General features: G+C 37.9%; 1 protein-coding gene across 1 annotated transcript in view; it reads right to left on the reverse strand.

Annotated features, from left to right (window-relative positions):
- LOC148844312 (Pseudouridine synthase family protein) overlaps nt 1-19514 on the reverse strand; it is a 64376-nt gene that overhangs the window by 5396 nt on the left and 39466 nt on the right. The window contains exons 5-6 of the mRNA XM_088958567.1: nt 6050-6141; nt 5429-5769 (exon numbers count right to left, since the gene is read on the reverse strand). Coding sequence (XP_088814693.1) covers nt 5429-5769; nt 6050-6141 — 433 coding nt within the window. The remainder of the gene's footprint in view (nt 1-5428; nt 5770-6049; nt 6142-19514) is intronic.

Raw genomic sequence — 19514 nt, forward strand, 5'->3', positions numbered from 1 at the left:
AGGCTCGGGCCGGGCTTTCACTCTGCATTAACAGAATTTTTGTAGGCCCGAGCCCGAGCCCGGCCCGACCAACAGGCCTACAACTTGGGCCCGAAGCCCGGGCCTGAGCCCAAAGCCCGAGAGAGACAGGGAGAGAGGAACCGACTTACAGAATAGAGAGAGAGACCAAGAGAGAGACAGAGAGAGAGAGAGAGGAACAGAGAGAAACTTGTTCGACTTCTATGAGAGAGAGGAAGATAACGAGAGAGAGAAGAGAGGACCTGGTCACTCCACTCGTCAACACTCAAACGACAAACAATCTTACTCTCTTTTCAGAGTAATAGAATGAAATATGAGAAGGGTACGGTTTAGGAATTTAGGGTTTAAAAGCTATATAAATATAAAAGTTGGGTTGGGCTTTTGTGACAAATCCCGAGCCCGGCCCATAAAACAATTGGGTCGCGGGCTTTCAGGCCCGAGGTCAAGCCCGCGGGCTAATAACTATGTACAAACCCATCCGGGGGTCGGCCCGGCCCGGCCCGTTGGGCTACCCGGCCCATGAACAAGTCTATTTGGCATTAGTGTCTCAATTGGATCGTGAATCGTGTCAACTTAGTAAGCATCATAGAGTTACTTTTGTTCCCTATGAAGATAATAGTCATGAGTCCTTTTGATCTTGTTCACTCAAATGTTTGGGGTCCTAGTTGTGTCACCGTACAATGGATTTCAATAATTTGTAACTTTTATTAATGATCATTCGCGAATATTTTAGCAAAACAAGGGGTCAATAGGGAGACTTTATTTTGGGCATGCTTATAATTTGCTTATCCTTTGAGGGGTCACCTTTTTGAAGGTGGCAGTTGTAATTCTATAATTCTCATAATTAATAAAAGTTACTATTTCCTATCAAAAAAAAAAAACATTCACGAATGATATGGATATATTTAATGAAAGAACGTTAAGAATTGCTCTCTATTTTTCTTTCCTTTCATGCTAAAATTCTCAATTAGTTTAATGTTTGTATTAAATCATTTCATTCTAATAATGCAAAAAAGTACTTTCATAGTTCCTTTCAAGCTTATTTTGACACTCACGGTATTATACAAGCTATCTTGTTCCCACACTCCACAACAAAATGGTGTAGCCGAACGAAATAATTGACGCATTACTGAGACAGTCCGTACATTACTCCAATTGTACGCTCCTAAAGCCTATTGCAGTGATGTTATTCTCACATCATGATTCTTGATCAATCGCATGCCTACATCTGTCTTTACTAGTGATTCGCCCTTTTCTATCATGTTCCCTTCAAGATCCCCTTTTTTCTCTCCCTCGTGTTTTCGAATGTGCTTTCTTTTGTCCATGGTTTGGGCCCTGAACACAATCATAGTTGTCAAGGTGACACTTAGGCGACAAGGTGCCCTTGGAGGCTCATCTTGCCCAGTTGCCAAGCAGTTTTGTGCACTGTTATAAAATACTTTTATTTTTTAATTTTTTGACATTATAATTATAAAATAGACTTTATTAAACTAGAATATTCACTTTATGTGTTTATAATTCACCCACAAATAGTGTTGACTAATCTGTGGTTGCATTGGGTTCACAAGCCATCCAATAACAGTATAATTTTCTTGCATCCACTTTTCATATGATGGATCATCTTCCGGAGGAACCTTTTTGCTCCCAGAGATAAAACCCCATTTGCCTCTACTACAGATATGGATTTTTACTGATTGTGACCAAGCCAGATAATTAGTTCCATCTAGTTTGACTGTGGTCACAACTAGTAGAGAGTCTACAGAGGCTCCCAGAACCTGTCCGGATTCAGCAACATGCTTGTTTTCAAATTATGAGGGGTTCATCTTCTTAAATACTTCGAAAATGACTTCTAACAACTTTGAATAACAACAAATGAAGACAGAACAAAAGTTGTGTTGTGAGCCAACCTCTATGCAGTTGTACCAACAACCTGCGTCACACTCGGAAGTCGGGAAAAACAGAGAAAACTCAACCGCTCCTTGTAGACTTCAAAAAACGCCAATCCACTTGATTTGATCTTCAAGAAGAACGATGAGAAGGCCTTCAGTCACTGAGCGCCTAGGTCAAACTCCCTATGGAGCCCGCAATCAGATTTCTCTAGAAAATTAGGGTTTCGGGCAGCACACTTGAATCTGTCAAGAGGACGACAAAACTAGTCCCCTTCTCTCTAGAAACCACTACTAATTGGGTTGAAATAGGTTTCTTTAACTATTCATACGATTTAGTTCTCCATACACACTATGTACGGGAAAAAAGAGGTGAAAAGAGGGAAAAACGAGTCTGCTCTAATAACTAAAAGAAAAACAGTCTTTTGAGAAGAAATGACTGTTCAGAAAGTTGCAAAAATTCAAAAGTAGCAGAAATCAGATTTCAAGAAAGAAGAAAAAGAAAGAAGGTGGCGACAACTAGGGTTCAAAGAGAGATTTTTGAACATAATCTCCTCTCTTACTCCCTTAATTCTATTTCATTAAGTTAAACTTTAGTAATTTATAGAGAGGCCCCTAGTTGGGCAGCAAATTAAAAAACATAACATAAGAAACAATAAAGCTCAGATTAAGGCCCATTACAGCAAAGAACATAAAAGATAAAAAAAAAAAGATAAACAGCCTATGGGCCATTTGGCCCATCTTCTCTACAACTATAAAATACTTTTTTTTTCATTCTTTTTTGAGATTATAATCATAAAATAAACATTATTAAACTAAAATAATCATTTTATGAGTTTATATTCTAATTTCTTTTTATTATTTTCATATTTATTAGGGTTTAATCAACACAAACATTGCTAAATGCTGTGTTGAACTCTCAACGACTTCAAAACCTGAACCAATAAGGAAGAACGTAATATTTTATTTAATCAGCACATTTTCTTCTTCCATATATTCTTCTACTTCTTCTACTACTACTACTACCAATACTTTTTCTTTTCTTCTTTTCCTATAACAAAAATAAGGGTTCAGCCCCTATATTTTTTTGAGTTTTATTTTCCTTCTTCTTTTCCTTCTCATAAATATGTTGATTTTCTATACTTTAATATGAACTTTATACTTTTCTTTTGAAAATTATGAATAGTTATTAAGGAAATATGGTTATGGTACAGAAAAAATCCATCGCCTAGGCGACACCTAGGTGACTAAGCGACAAGCCCCCCCCCCTTGCCCAGCCTTGCCTTGGCGCCTTGAAAACTATGGTGTGGAGTTGATCGTTCAGTTTTTAGTAGGGATACTACATTTGGGAATATTATTTTGGTAGTGTATGTTGATGATATAGTCATTATTGGCAATGATGTTGGTGGGATTAATGATTTAAAACAGTTTTTGCAACAACACTTCCAAACCAAGGATTTAGGATCCTTGAAGTATTTCGGTATTGAAGTAGCCCGCTCAAAGTGGGGAATACCTTTGTCACAATGTCTTGGATTTGTTGGATGAGACAAGTCCAATAGGCTACACCAGTTAAGATCCCTATGGATCCTAATGTGAATAATTAATAGTTAGGGGGAGCCATTCAATGATCCTTGAAGGTACAGAAGATTAGTTGGCAACTTGATCTATCTCACAATCACCTGTCCTAATATTGCCTTTAGTGTTGGAATTCTGGGTCAGTTTATGCAAAATCCCACAATCACTCACTGGGAAGGTGTTGTAAGAGTTAAAATATCTAAAAGGTGCTCCGGGCCGAGGATTACTATACAAGAATGGTGGAAAGCTAACCTTAAAAGGATATTCCGATACAAACCAGGCAAGCTCCTAAATGGATAGGAAATCTACTACAGGGTACTATAGTTTCTTGTATGGCAATCTCATTACTTGAAAATTTAAAAAGCAAAGTGTAAAAAAGGCATAGGGGTAGTGTCGAAACTCAGTATAGAGCAATGGCTCATACCCAGTGTTTTAAAAGCGCAATGTGCAAAAAAGGCACAGGGGCCAATTTGTGCCCAAGGCGCAAGGTGCAAGGTGAGGAGTGCGCCTTTTTGAAGCAAGGCACAAAAATTAAAAAAAAAAAGCTAAAAAAAATATAAACTTATATTTTAAAATAAATGTTTTAAAAAACTATTGTCTAAAATTAAAATACATAAACATAACATGTAAAGCATATTCAAATGAGAATTTAAAAATAAAATCAAACATATAAAACATTTTCCTCAATTGCATTACTTCAAGTAGCTAATGTGATGTAAAACATATTACATTCCCAACTCTATGAGTCGCCTTTGTGCCACGCCCCTCGAGGCAAGCCCAAACAAGTCCATGTTAGGTGGATATCCTAAAATGCGCCTCGCCTGTGTGCCTAGTCATGCCTGAGGCGTGCCTTTTAAATCACTGTTCATACCACTCGAGTTAATGTGATTGAAACATCTACTCCAAGAGATAGGCATTCCTATAGGGGAACTTGTCAAGTTGTTTTGTGATAATCAGGTTGCTACTCATATTGCTTCCAATCCAATCTTTCATGAGAGGACCAAGCATATAGAAGTTGATTGTCACTTTGTAAGAGAAAAGGTGACAAATGGTGAGATTGTTTACCAAGAGCTTGTGTTGTACTAGAATAGATTATATTTGTAACAAGTTGGAGCTTTATAATACATATGCACCAGCTTGAGGGAGAGCGTTGAAATGTATGCCCATGAGGGACATTTTTGTCTTTTGGTATAGCCTTGTATTTCCCTTGTTAAGAATCACTTAACATGGGCATTTTTGTAACTTTACATTTTTTAAATCAGTGAATAATAGTTCAGGATCTTCAGGTTGATGGGGGAGAAGAGGTAGGTTCGAATCTTCTTCCTCAACCCCTTTTCTCTCTACTTTTCCTTTCTTTTGTGCAAGATAGGGGTACAACTTGGGTGGGACTAGCTCAAGCCCAAACCGACCCTGCCCGAAATTTTACACGAGTTGGGCTTGGATTTTTGGTCCTCAGGCTAGGCTCGGGCCCAAGAAGTTAGGATTTTTTACTTTTGGGGCTAGGCTTGTGCCTAGCCCTTAGGTAGCCCAAACCCAACCAGCCTCTTCTCCCCTAAGCCCAACCTAAGCCCTCAGGTTGGTTTACAGTGCAGACTGGGCTCGGGTTGGGAAGGTTGGGCTTGACCTCGGGCTCGGGCCTTAAGCCAAATTTTAGGGTCAGGCTTGGGTTGATCGTAAACTCGGCCAGATCCCTAGTAAAAGACCTCTTTCTCTACCTTTTCCCTCCTTTTTCTTCCTTTTTCCTCATGTTGTGACACATTTCATGCCAAAAATGCAAAAAGAGTAAGAGTACCTACACATCAACACACATGAAGGAGAATGAAACCATATATACGTGGTGTGCAGTTTTATATGGAATTGTACAAGATTTTAAAGCAAGTGGAATATCATATGTGTGCAGGTTTGTGTGACCATATTGCATATACACCTACAGAGATGTTGGTTCTTACGTGCTTCTTGAGGCTTTTGTGTCCCGTGCGAACACCTTGTAGGATAATAGTTTTCCTTCTAGTTGAAGTAGAAGCTGGTTAACCCTGCTAATGCTGAAGTTTCTTGGTTTCTCTCCAATTTCAAGTTCACCCTCGTAATCAAAGGTTGAGCATCCACCACTTTCCTCTCCAGTATCCTCAAGACACCCATTACTCCTATGTTCTCCATATTGTTTATCAGAGATACAATTCTCAGTATCCTTCTCCATCTCATTGTTATGCTCCTCTTCATCTAGGAAGGGAAAAATATAAAAGTAGCGCCTCCATTTAGCCGAGAAGTTAGGATGAAATACACGTGAGACCTACAACAGGCTCAATTCTCCATCAGTACCTAAACATCAAAATCAGGAAAGAACGATATGACAAAAAAAGTCAAACTTAGCACTTTAAAATAGTAATGCCAGTTTATCACCACCAGGAATCAGAAACAAAGAGCAGTTTTCCTAAACATCAAATTTTCAGCTGAACAATTTTAAGTAATCACCACATGTATAATTTGCACGATTTAAGCACCTTTTTCTGCTTTCCCTAAAATCTCAAAATAAAACCAAAAGAAATGCAAAGAAAAGATTGCGGAATCACCTTGGAAATGGAAATGACTCTCAGTTTTCCTGGTTCTGCATTATTGATTTCATCCTCAACCTCTTCAGCTTTAACATCTCTTCTCCATGTATCTAAATAAAATCAAATACAAAATACTGGGATAATCATATCCAACCCATAGATAGATAGATAGATAGAGAGAGAGAGAGAGAGGTCAGTTCCATTTCATTTCATGATCCCCCACATGTTTCACTTTTATATAGGAGGAATATGGCATGCACATGGAGGATACCGTGTCAGGTTACACCCAAAGAATGAGAATCAAGGAATTTGGCAAATGGCAATACAAACATAAATGCCAGATGAACTGTAGAGATAGATATTAATATATGAGAGATTTGCTAACAAAGGGCAGCCTGGACATGTTGGTGTTTGAGGCCATTTACTAGCAAATGGACAGTAAATCAAATGGTTTTCACTCCTCTATGATGCTGGACTAGTAGATAAATAGTTGTAAATCTAATATAGAAAATAAAGGAGAGCTTTCTATGAAAACCTAAAAGGGAAAACAGCGGTCATCAGCTTGTAGGACTACAAGCATTATCTATTTATCCAAATACAATAATTGGATTAAATGTGGATCCTTGCCTATCCAATCTAATATGATCTGATCCATTTATGTGTATGTATTATCTATTGATGAAATTAATTTGAATATTGTAGCTTTCTATAGTTAAGAAAGGCAGTGTTACTTAATGGCTGTTAAAGAATTCATCTGTCCTAAAGAGTCGCAGGTTCAAATTTCCTACATCTGAGAGATAAGATCCCAAAGAATGGTAGTTAGGCCCGGCTAACCACCCCACAATCATACACATACATAGTCCTTTTGTCTTCCTAGAATACAAAAATTCAATCCCCAAAAGCATACATTATTCTTTTGTTTTTTTAATTGAAAATGATTTCATTAATCAAGAGTAATAAAACTGTACAAGGATCCCTTGGAGAGGCACAAGATGCAGCCTCCCCTAAACATTACAAGTGATCAGAAAAAAAGATTACAAGGCAGCCCAAAATAGCCAATCCCTAGTAGACCCCTGTTTAGCAAGATAATCAGCCAAAGCATTTGCCTCCCTACCCACCCACTGATATCTACACGTTATTTGCCTTGTTAAACATTTAACTTTTTACATGTGATCCCTATAGCTCCAAACAACTAAGTCTGGATTTGACAGCCAGCCCACAATCACCTTAAAATCCCCTTCAATTAGTAAGTTCTCCAGTCCTAGTTGATTAGCAATCTGAATTCCTTGTACTGCAGCCAATAACACAACTCTTGTAGAGTCCCCTATCCCTACCGGGCCTGAGAATAAGAATATGATGTTGCCATTCTCATTCTTCAATACTCCTCCAGTGTTAGACAGTCCTGGGTTACCCGACTACTTCACTCAAAATTTAGTTTAAAAACTCCTTCTGGAGGAGTTACCCAAACTGTTACAGCTCTAGTTTTCCTAACCTAAGTGTGTGCAACTCTGGCCCAATTCCTCCAAATATCATCAAATGAAAAGGATTTGAAAGAAGCCAAGGATTTCAGCCAATGAATAGCCTGGTTAAGATACATTCCTTCACTTCTGTAAAGGACCTCTCCTTATCTTGGAAGATTTTAGCATTTCTTTCTTCCCAAATTGTCCATAAGGTGGCTGCTCTGAAACAACTCCACATACTCCTCCCTCCTTTTGTTGGCCAAGCAAAGGTAGCCAATGAGAATAATAATTTAATATCTGCAGGTTGCTTCCACCTACATCCAAACAAAACAGACATCCAATCCTAGAGAGCTGCAGCAAAGGAACAAAAAACCAATAAGTGGTAACAGTCCTCACTATGAGCTTTGCACAACACACACCAGATTGGGGATAAACATATGAAAGGCTTTTTCTTTTGTAAGTCCTCCAAAGTATTAATCTCACCAAGGTACACTTCCCAGCAAAAAACAGCAATTTTGGGGGGCACAGGCTTTGTCCACACTTCTTTCACTGGGAAAGGCTCAAGTGAAGTACTAGAACAAAGGGATTTGAAAAAGGATGCACAAGTGAATATTGCGGGGGAGAGACAAGTTTGTTTGTCTCTCAATGTATGTGTGTATATTGCACCTCTCATATCTATCTTTAAATCATTAATACAAATCTTGTTTTTATTGTTCGAAAAAAAAGGATGCACAAGTGAAGGAACCTTTTGGGATAGGGATCCACACCCTTCTATCAAGAGAAGAGGGGTCCAAACAAATTCTCTCTAAAATGGATAGAAGTTCAATAACACAAACAAGCACATCCTCCCTTAAGTCCCTACAAAAACCAAAGTCCCAGTTCAAGGATAAATGAAAGACAAAGAACTAAGACAAGAGGGGGGAGAAAGACAACCTTCTTTTTATAAAGGGAAAGAGAATAAAGAGAAGGAAATAGGTCTTTTAGAGGTTGATTACCCACCCAAGTGTCTTCCCAAAAAAGAACTAAATTTCTGGAACAAGTGTCATACATTACAAAATGAAGGAATTTGGGGAGGGCGACATGTATTACCTTCCAAGGTGTTGTTTAGGTAGCTCAATGAGATACCCCAACATCCCAACCAAAGACGGAACAGCCATGAATACTAACCACAACCCTGCGCCACAAACTTTATCTTTCCAAAGGCCATCTCCATAGCCACTTCCCCAATAAAGCTTCATTTTCTAGGACCAAATTCCCTAATCCCAAACCCCCTGCCTTTTTACTCCGACAAATTGTTTCCTAATTAACTAAGTGATCTTTTTCTCTTCCCTTGGTTCCCAAAGAAAAACTCTCATCAATTTTTCTAATTTCCTAGACTCCCTATAAGGATCCTAAACATAGAAAGATAGTAGATTATTAAATTGGCAAGCATAGCCTTAATCAAGGTTACCCTTCCTCCCATAGTGATATAATTCTTTTTCCAAGCTGACAATTTTCTTTCAAATTTCTCAACAACTAGGTACCAAAATCTGCTTTCCCTATGATTCCCACCCAAAGGTAAACCCAAATAAGTCAAGGGCCAAGAAGAAATAGAGCAACCCAAGCAATTTGCAATAGACTCAATTTCATTGTTAGACAGATTGACCCCTACTACACAACACTTTTCAAAATTGATCTTTAGATTGGAAACTCTTTCAAAGCCTAATATTAGGTCCTTAAGGTTTCACACTCTTCTCAGCTCGCTTCCTTCACAAAAAAAAATGCTAATATCATCTACAAACTAGAGATGAGTTACAAAGGCATTGTTCCTTCCAATCTTCCAACCATCTATTACCCCCTCCCTATCTGCTTTTAATATCTATCTACTCAACACATCTGACACCAAAGTAAAAAGAAAAGGATAAAGAGGATCACCTTGTCTCAACCCTCTGCAAGTTGGAAGGAAATCCTTTACCACTCCATTCACTAGCACAAAGTAATAATGAACAGAAGTGAAGCAGCCAATCATCTACAAGCACCATCTTTCCCCAAACCCACAAGTCCTAAGTATCTCCAAAAGGAAACTCCAGTCCACCATATTGTACGCCTTCTCAAGGTCCAATTTGCAAGCAAAGCCTTGACCCCCCTCCCCCCAATTACCTCATATCGTCCACACACTCATTTGCTATTAGAATTTGATTGGTTATTTGCCTACCTTGTACAAAGGCTCCTTGAGCTTGACTAATGAGAGGTAGTAAAACCACTTTCATCCTTAAGGATAGCACCTTTGCCAAGATTTTATAGACGCTAGTCACCAAGCTAATGGGCCTATAGTCTTTTGGGTGTTCAGCATCAATCTTTTTAAGAATGAGAGCTAAGAAAGTGGCATTTATTCCAAGACTGATTACATATTCTCTTCAAATTCCTTGAAAACCTGAACTAGATACTCCTTAATACCACTTGTTTGATTTCTTCTTCTTCAAAACTCATTTCTAGCCAACCTGAAATGCTCTCATCGAGCCTTGACAACTCTAAGCCTTCCAGCCTCTCTTTGATGTTTAGAGGTCCTCTCAACCTTGAATTGAAGTGGTCCACAAAAATCCTTGCTATCTCTTCTTGAGAGGAGAACACTTCTCCATCAATTTCTAATTTGGTTACAGAATTGTTTCTCCTCTCCCATTGGCTAGTGCATGCAAGTATTTGGTATTCCCATCACCTTCCTTGATCCACTTATGCCTCGACTTTTGCCTCCAAGAAATATCCTCTCTATAGAGAACTTCTTCCAATTCCTTTTTTAGTTTCCATCTTAACTCCCTCTCCAGTTCATTCATTGCTCTTTGAGTTTCCTTCTCATCCAAAGCCTCAACGCTTGAAAGTAAATTGGACATAAGCTCCTCTATTCTCCCAAACCAATCTTTGTTCCACTCTTTTATTTTGGCCCCCAACATTTTCAATTTTTTGTGGAACCAAACTCCTTTCCATTTTACACCCTCAATTCCTCACTCCATTTTTTTGATCAATAGCAACATTTCATTACTTAATCACAAAAGTAATTACAGAGAGGAAGATAAACTTACTTATCTTCCAATTGGAGCTTAACACTCCCAAGAACACAATGGAGAAAATTACACTTGTGCCCAAAACAATGACTCCCTTTCGACTCCTTGCTTAGCTAACCCATCCACAAAAGAGTTAGCTGATCTTTTCACCCAGCTAATCTTAACTTCCATCTCTTGAACCAGCCACCTAAACTTCCCCCTCTCATTACTGTACATCCATAATCTGTTGTTTTCTTTATTCAGACACCCTACCACCACCTCTGAATCACCTTCAATGATGAGTTTTCTTATATTCATTTCTTGGCTCTTTGAACTCCTTCCATAACTGCAAAGATTTCAGCCCTGAGAGAGTCACCCACTCCAATTGGGCTGGAGAACATGGCTGAGACAAGCCCACTCTCATCCCTAAACGCACCTCCAATCCCTGATTGTCTAGGATTCCCCCGACTGCTCCCATCAAAGTTTAGTTTTAAAAAGCCAGCCAGTGGGGGAGTCCAAGACATACACAAGATTGCTTTGGTCTGGGTGCAGTTAGCAATATCACCCCACTTCCTCAAACAATACAACCATTGTGAAGTCTGTTAACAGCTCTGAGGAGTTCAGCCACTGTACTACCCTTGTATGGATCAAGTCTCTCAGTTCTTCATTGCTTTTTTCTACTTCAGAAAAGATTCTAGAATTGCTTTCCTCCCGTAGGGCCCAACAAACTGCAGGCATCAAACATCTCCACATGGTCCTTCCCCTTTTCCTTCGGCACCTGAAGAAAGAAGGGGAAAAAAAGGCTTTGCAAAATTGATGGAGGATTCCAACTACACCCAAAAAGAGATAGTGCCCACCCCCAAATGGACTTAGCAAACTGGCAAGTCCACCATTCCCCAACCTTCTTTACAAAATTCGGGTGTGTCAACCACATATTCCCAAATCTAAATGGCCTAGCCCACCACCTAAGCGTTCATGGCTTGGCATAATAGGGCAGTGATCAGAAGTGACTCTAGGTAAGGCTTTTGTCACCAAACCCCTCAAAAGATTATCCCATGCTTCATTAAAGAAAAATTGGTCCAGCTTTGAACAGGTTCAGTTTTCCTGAAAGTTAGTCCAAGTAAAGATGGCTTCAAGTAATGGGTGTTCCTTGTGACAAAGTCATTGAACTTCCTCATACTGGTTGTAATTGTCTATTAGGGATTATCTGATTCTTCCATGAACCTAATTACATTAAAATCCCCACCAAGCACCAAGGACCCTCCCATAATCCTTTAATCACATATAACTCATCCTAGAATTCATTTCTCTCTCTCTCTCTCTCTCTCTCTCTCTCTCTCTCTATAGTTAATGAACCCATACACATTTGTTAACACCCACACAGAGCCGTCCTCCAAGTTCCTAAGTTTCAAAGAAATTGAGAAATTGCCTATTAGTTCCTCCAAAGATTCCACCACATCCTCCAAAGACACCTCAAGAGGGTGCATATCTGAAACTACACTGCAACCAAGAGGAAATCTCACAAATTTCTATCAATAAGGCGAGAGAGCTTCCAGGGGCCTGAGGTATGTCCAGATGCCCATTTGATGGCATTCCTCTAATCCCCTTCCACTGCAATAGATCTAAACCTGTTGTTGTAACTTGGCAATTATGAGGCCTTCAAGGAGGGCTTGAGTCTCAAATTCCGCAGTGTCTTTTGCCTTGGAAGGGCCACTAAATACCCAAACCAAGTCTTCATTAGATCTAAGCAAAAGGCCTCCAATTCTAGCTTCAGATGAACCCTCATTAGTCTTCCTTAAACTTACATCAAAGTTTAGGAAAACTCACTCCCCTACCTTGAGGTGATTGTAATAGTAGGTTGAGAATGCAACAGGAAAGTCAACATAATTCTAGTAAATTTCTTTGCAAGTCACCCAAGTTGAATCCAGCGAAGACTTTACTGTTCACCGTCCAGCTATTAAGAATATCTTGGACATGATATTTTAGAGTCACCAAGGAAGAGTATCTCTCTTAAAAAACTCTCCTATTTCTTTCTTCCTAAATACTCCACATGACAGCACGGATAGTAGCCCTCTAAAATCATCATCCTCCCTCCTCCCTTGCCCATTTTGAACTTCAGCCCTTGCCAAGAGCAAACGAACTCCCTTACAGATTTTGAGGGAGTCAAGTGTCAAGAAAGTATCACCACAAACTTCTAGCCACTTCACAATTAATAAGGGGATGGCATATTGTTTCACCATAACTATAGCACATGATTTAGGAAGGATGTATAACCTTTGTGAAGCTTCTTTTGCAGGTTGTTACAAGTAATTTGGAGGTCCAAATTACCCCTCATCACCTTTTCTAACTTCTTAGCTTCCCTTGAGGGTATCCTAAACACCAAGAGAAAATAAATCGAAAGACTAGCAAGGTAAGCCCTAATCAAGGTCACTCTACCCACTAATGAAATGCAACTCTTCCTCCAAGTTGTCGACCTCTTTTCAAACTTTTCCACAATTGGATACCAGAAATGACTCTCTTTTGGGTTAGTACCTAGAGGAAGACCCAGGTAGGTTAAAGGCCAAGAGAACATGGAACACTCTAAGCAACTTGCAATAGCCTCTATCTCCCAATCCTCCAAATTGGTTCCAACCACATAACCGTTAATTGTCAGATTAGAGGCAGACTCAAAAGATTTTATAAGATTCTTGAGATTTCTCACTCTCCTTAACTCTCCCCTCACAAAAAACGATAATATCATCAAAAAAATGAAGATGGGTCACCGGGGCATTATTCCTGCCTATCCTCTAACCACTTATTAGCTCCTCCCTGTCTGCTTTAGAAATCATTCTACTAAATACATTTGCCACAAGTGTAAATAGGAAATGTGAGAGTAGATCATCTTGTATTAACCCTCTACATATATCACATTCCAAACTTAACAGTTGGATTGACTTAAATAACTAAGGCAACAATGACTACAAAGAAGAAAAAGACAAATGACCCATACACTTATGCCATAACATGAACTAGCTCACATCTTGATATTGTGACTCCACACTACTACTATCAACATGATGACCTTGTGAAACAACTTCAACATCGAGAAGGTATATTCCATTCATCTCATGGCCACTCTCAATCATCCTTTTGGATACCAAATCCTAAAAAATGCATCAATCAAGGGGAAAAGATCACAGAGCAATTCAATTTCTATGTTAGACTAATAATAGTAGAACATTACTACTTAGTTTAGGAAAGTGAAGGGCAGAGGACAGAATAATATTATTAGATAATCAAATGTCCCATTTACCGATGATGGGAGCAAACGAGTCATCAACTATAGACACTTTGTCCCTACTAAAGAACAAGGTTCTAAATATTGATACAGGCCAATACGCCAATTGGGGCATATCAGCCTATATCGTGTTGTGCTTTATGTTGGTTTAAGGCCCGTCTACCCCCTGACCAGGTTAGACCCCAAAACACATGTAATAAGGGCATATCAAGGGGTTGCTAGTTCAATATGTATTGGCTAATACACCATGATATATTGCAATTTTTCGATCCTTGCCAAAGAAAGACTATAAGATGAGAATAATGATGAGACACTAGTCATATGATTAGATGCCTTTGTAATCCAAGAATTACTTCCATTACCTTTCATAGAGACATTATTTGCAATTGTTATGGTACCTGTATTGACAAGGGTTGTGTCGTTGGTGTTAAATGTCCTAGTTGGAGTTGTGGCTGCATTTGCTATGCTACTCTCCAACTAATTAATGTATTGGTTTTACCTTCCATAATAGCTTTGCACTGCGATTCAAGTTTCTTCGAGGGAGCTCAGTCTCTTGAAAAAGAGTTTAAGTGGAAGAGGTGCGAGTGGGGAGAGGAAAAAAAGAGAACTGAGAGAATAAAGAGATTCGAATTATTCTATTCTAAGCAGATGGTTACATAACAACCACTTAATATAATGATTAAACAACCTCCACGTTGTTGGTGCTAGCTGTAGTGGGTTGATGTGACCACCTAGTGTAAATGTATCTAATGGGAGGCTTGTATGGATCAGTATATCTACTCACTAGGTCCTAGGCGAGCCGAGTCATGGGCCTATGCTGAAGAGGCTTGTCTGTCCTGAGGGATATGGGGCCAGGACTTGGAAAGGAGCATTGCCTTGGGTCCTATCAGTCCACCTTTGCTTTGGTTGTTACAAGAGTCTCCATGGATGGTCGACTAGGGATAATGTTCTTATTCGCAAGAATATTGGTAGATTCATATGCAACTGCCACATTAGCATTAGCGGTGCAAGTCGAGCGAGTTGGGCCAAATTTATGGCCAATCCAGGCCCGACCCTAAATTTTGGGCTTAAGGACTGAGCCCAGACCGAGCCCAATCTTCCCAACCCGAGCCCAGTCCGCACTGTGAAAACTAAGCATTTTGATGCCTTAAGGGCATCAATTCAGGGGTATTTTCAGCCTTAGAATAGTCAAGATGTTCCCTTTTCCCAGTTAAATGCAATGTTGTGGCCTCTAAGAGTCTTTGTGAAAATTCTGGGGAAAACTGGAAAGTTTTCATGGCTGAAACACAGATTTTGGGAAGATGGTGTGAAGTCCACTAAGAAAGGGTGTTTTTGTGAAAAACTGAAAGAAGGAGGGCGCTTCCTAGCTGCTAAACCCAGTTTGGCGCCCCTCCTATTGTATTAGCATGCTCCCCACACCTTAGCAAACCCTAGGGCATCCTTTAACCTATTCTTTTCACTCTAAACAAACCATATCCACCCCTAACTGCCAAATCCTCACCTTCCATCCCTTCTAATCTCCACCATCCATTCTAAGGCACTCTCTTTTTAGCATTCTAACCCTAGGAGCCACCTAACTTCAAATATTCACCATTCAGCCTTTATCCATTAAATCTCAGCCTTACATAATATTGGGTGCCTTCTCCTTTTCTTCTCAACCTTAGAATCACCCTAGAACCATCCAAACCCTTCATTCTAAACCCTAGGGCACACATATTTTTGCTAAAACCCAACTTCCACCCCCCACTTTCTCTCGAATTCCAATTATATCCACCAATCTCTATAAAAAGGGTCCCAGGGGCCATGTAGAAGGGATTGGTCAATTTACCTAGGTAAGAAGGAAGGTTGATCTTGAGAAGTTCAAGGGTAGAGGAAGAGGAGGACGCCCAAGCAAGAGGGGTTCCTACTTGCAGTTCACCAACACCACTACTGCCACCTCTGAATTTGAATCCCAACCATATTCTTCAATTTTAGAATTACTTTATGCTCTTTAATTTCATTTTATTTTTCCTTCATGCAAATTTACTTTTATTAAATTTAATTTGCGTTTTAATTCTCTTCTATAGATCTGAAACTCGAACAGGTAAGACGGAAGGCCTAGCTCGAGAAGTTCGAGCATGGAAGGAGAGATCCGAAAACTGCTACCTCTGATCAGATTCTCAGACATTTGTATTTTGTTTCTTTTATTTATTTATTTTTTATGCACTTGTTATTCTCAATACTGTTCGAATTAGGTTTTAATGAATTTCATTTTTTTAATTAATTAATTTTATATTTCTGCAACTCTCATTTGTGTTCTCTCTCCGAGATCTAAGAATGTAATTATTTTTCCCTTGCTTCCCTATGGATACGACCCGTTCTCATCACTTTACTGTGTTAGTAGTTGTTTGAGAATTGGAAAAAAATTATAATTGTTTAAACAAGTGTTCCGGAGTGTTTAACGACGTGCTTCCAGACACACGAAGTTTTTGGCGCCGTTGCCGGGGAAGCATGGAGAAAATTTTTTATTTACTTTTTTCGGATCTGTTTCATTATTTTTTCTTTTTCGTTTTATTACTTTATCTGTTATCTCAGTTTAATTCTTGTTTCATTGATTCTACAGGACGGAATATTGTGTTTCAAGTGTAGTCGTTCCATTTTACATTTGATTTTTTAATTTTTACTTTTGACCTCTCTTTTTTAGTTGTATAGTGATTTTTGAATTTTTAATTAATTATTTTATCCGATTTACTTTTTTATAGTATTATTTTGCTTCCATTTTGTTTCTAGATCTATTCTTCTTTCTTTATTATAATTTCTTCGATTTTTTTTGCTTTATTAGGTTTGTGTTTTTCTTTTATTTCAGATTTAAAAAAAAAAACAAAAAAAATAATCATTTATTTCAATTTATTTTATTTCTTGTAGCATAATTTTCTTTTGTTTTATTTTATTTTCGGTTTAATTTTTTTAGATTTCTTTTTTTCTCTTTTATGTCACATAAAAAAAACAATAAAAAAAGAAAAAAGAAAAAAAAAATCCTTTATTTTATGCTATTTATTTTTTGCAGCATATTTTTCTTTTCGTATTAATTTTTAGATGTATTTTTCTTTTATTAAAAAAACGAAAAAAAATATAAATAAAAAAAATTCAGCATATTTTTTCTTTTGTTTATTTTATTTATGGTTTAATATTTTTAAGGTTTGTATTTTTTTCTTTTATTTTATCTATTTCTTACATAATTTTCTTTTTGATGATTTTATTTTCAGTTTAATTTTTAGATTGGCAATTAGTTTGTTAGAATTTATTTTTGAAAGTTGTTATTTCTGTTTAGCACAATTAATTGTTGTTTTATTTTCTGTTTGCAATTATTATTTGTTGCTTTATTTAATTTCCTTTCTTTTAGTTGTTTAATTGAATAATTAATTGCCAATTAGGAAATTGTTGAACTTTTCGAATTTGATTTTAAATTTTAAATCTGAATTTGAATTTTAATTTTAATTCGAATCTGAATTTAAATTTGAATTTGAATTTCAAATTTCAAATTTTAAATTTTAAATTTTTGAAGTTAAAAAAAATTAAAAAATCAAATTTAAATTTTAAAATCTAAATTTAAATTGAAATTTCCAAAAAATTAAATTCTGAATTAAAAAAATCAAAAAAAAAATTGGTTAATATTTTTCATGCATTTTCATTCCATTATTTAGGGTATGATATTATAGACCATGCATCATATAGGTTTATTTATTTGCTGAAATTATTATTGTTAGTTGTGAATGTGTTAGGTGTTCTCTTTATTATTTTAATTGTTCCTTTTGCTTAGTTGTTTGCCTAATTCTTTTATGTTTAATTGCTGAATTACATCTTAGAAATAATTGTTCATGCATTGTAGTTAGTTGCATTTTGTTGTGTTGTGTTTCCGTTAATTCATTTAAGGGCATCCAACCTAAATAAGATAAGGTGGGGATTTCATCACCCTTTCTTAGCTCAAAAATCACCACCATTCACGTGCGGTTCACCCTAACCCTAATTTAAAATTTGGATAGAAAGATCCTTTAGGGAATCCACACATTTGGTTCAAAAGTGTGCTGAATTTTAGGAAAGTCTGTAATTACTTTCCATAACCAGTGGTTGGTGTCTAAGGAAAGAGGTGAAACGGCTACGCCAAAGCGGGTTTTGTGGTTACTTAATTAGGTCCTTGTGAGAGCAAGGGGAGCCTCCCACATCCCCACCTCTTACCTGGCTAACCAAAGGAAGTGGTGTAATTCCAAGTGAACCTAAAAGGATTCACATTGGTTGAACCACTAGTTTAGGAAACCCTAGGTCTTGTGGTTAATTTGTTTGCCTTCAAAAAAATAATAAAAGAAAAAAGAAGAGAAAATAAAAAAAATTTAAAAATTTGAACTTGAATTTAAATTTTAGGAATTTAAATTTCGAAATCTGAATTTGAATTTAAATTTCGAATTAAAAAAAGTAAAAAAAAATCAAATTTGAGTTTAAATTTCAGAATTTAAATTTCAAGATCTAATTTGAAATAAATTCAAATTTTAAATTTCAAAAATAAAGAAGAAAGAAAAAAAATTGCAATGGCCGGAGTGTGTGGAATGAGAAACTACTTCCAACCTAAGCCATAAATAGATTGGAATCATGTGTCTCAACAACTGGACAAGATCAGTGGGATGGCCCAAAGACTTGACCAAATCCTTGCATATTGTCAACAATCCCCAACCTTGTCATCCTACTCAAAATGTTCCATCTATTCAAGCCCGGCCCATCATGTGAGTCAATGCCCTGCGACGGGCCCATGTCAACCAATAATTCCAGAGCAAGTACACGCAACTAACAATTTTCTCCAATCCAATGTTAACCCATCCTTTAATCCATATAATCCCGGGTGGAAGAATCAACCTAATTTTGCCTATTGGGCCCAAGCCCAGGAAACCACCCTGCCAGATTTGCACTCTCAATGGTCTGCAGCCCAGGCTCACTGTGAGTATAATGATTACTCTGGAACCCAACCGGTTCAGCCTTATCAAACCGATTCATTTGATGACAGGTTTTGGTAGCTCCAACAACTGATCCTAGCTCAGCAATAGTCAATCCTAAAATTAGAGAACCAAGTAATTCAGCTTAGGGAAGCTAACCTGCAATGGGAAAATGATTCAATGCCTAGTCAACCGGTTGTAAACCCCAGAGATGAATCCTTAGGTCTTCCCCAATACCAAGATCCTACAACCTTTAATACCCCAGAATTAGAAAATGTTGAAGAAACCTCAGCTTTTCAAAGGGAGGAAAAGTGTGAAGACCTGTATGAGTCTAGAAGTCCTTCTGCCTACCCAAAAAAGAATAAGAATTGTTGTATGATAGATATAGAAAGAAACCCCGGAGAAACCAATCTGGTCATAGTAGATGACCCGACAGAGGAAGCTAATGCCTTAATGAAGTCTCCTCACCCATTTCAATCTTGGCCTACTATTGAACCTCTACCAAAACTAAAGGGTGAACCACCTGTGCCTTCTCTGGAATCTCCCCCGCAACTGGAACTAAAGCCCTTACCGGACTCCCTTAAGTATGTGTTTTTAGGACCCGACCAAACGCTGTCGGTGATCATAGCCACAAACTTAACCCCTAGACAGGAAGAGAAACTGATTGAGGTATTAAAGGAGTATATGGGTGCTATTGGTTGGTCAGTAGCTGATCTGAAGGGTATTACTCTGTCCATCTGTATGCACCATATTTCCACAAAGGAAGGT

This window comes from Nelumbo lutea, chromosome 8 (assembly GCF_056320005.1).
Source record: "Nelumbo lutea isolate HS-2025 chromosome 8, American lotus-T2T, whole genome shotgun sequence".
Taxonomy (NCBI): Eukaryota; Viridiplantae; Streptophyta; class Magnoliopsida; order Proteales; family Nelumbonaceae; genus Nelumbo; species Nelumbo lutea.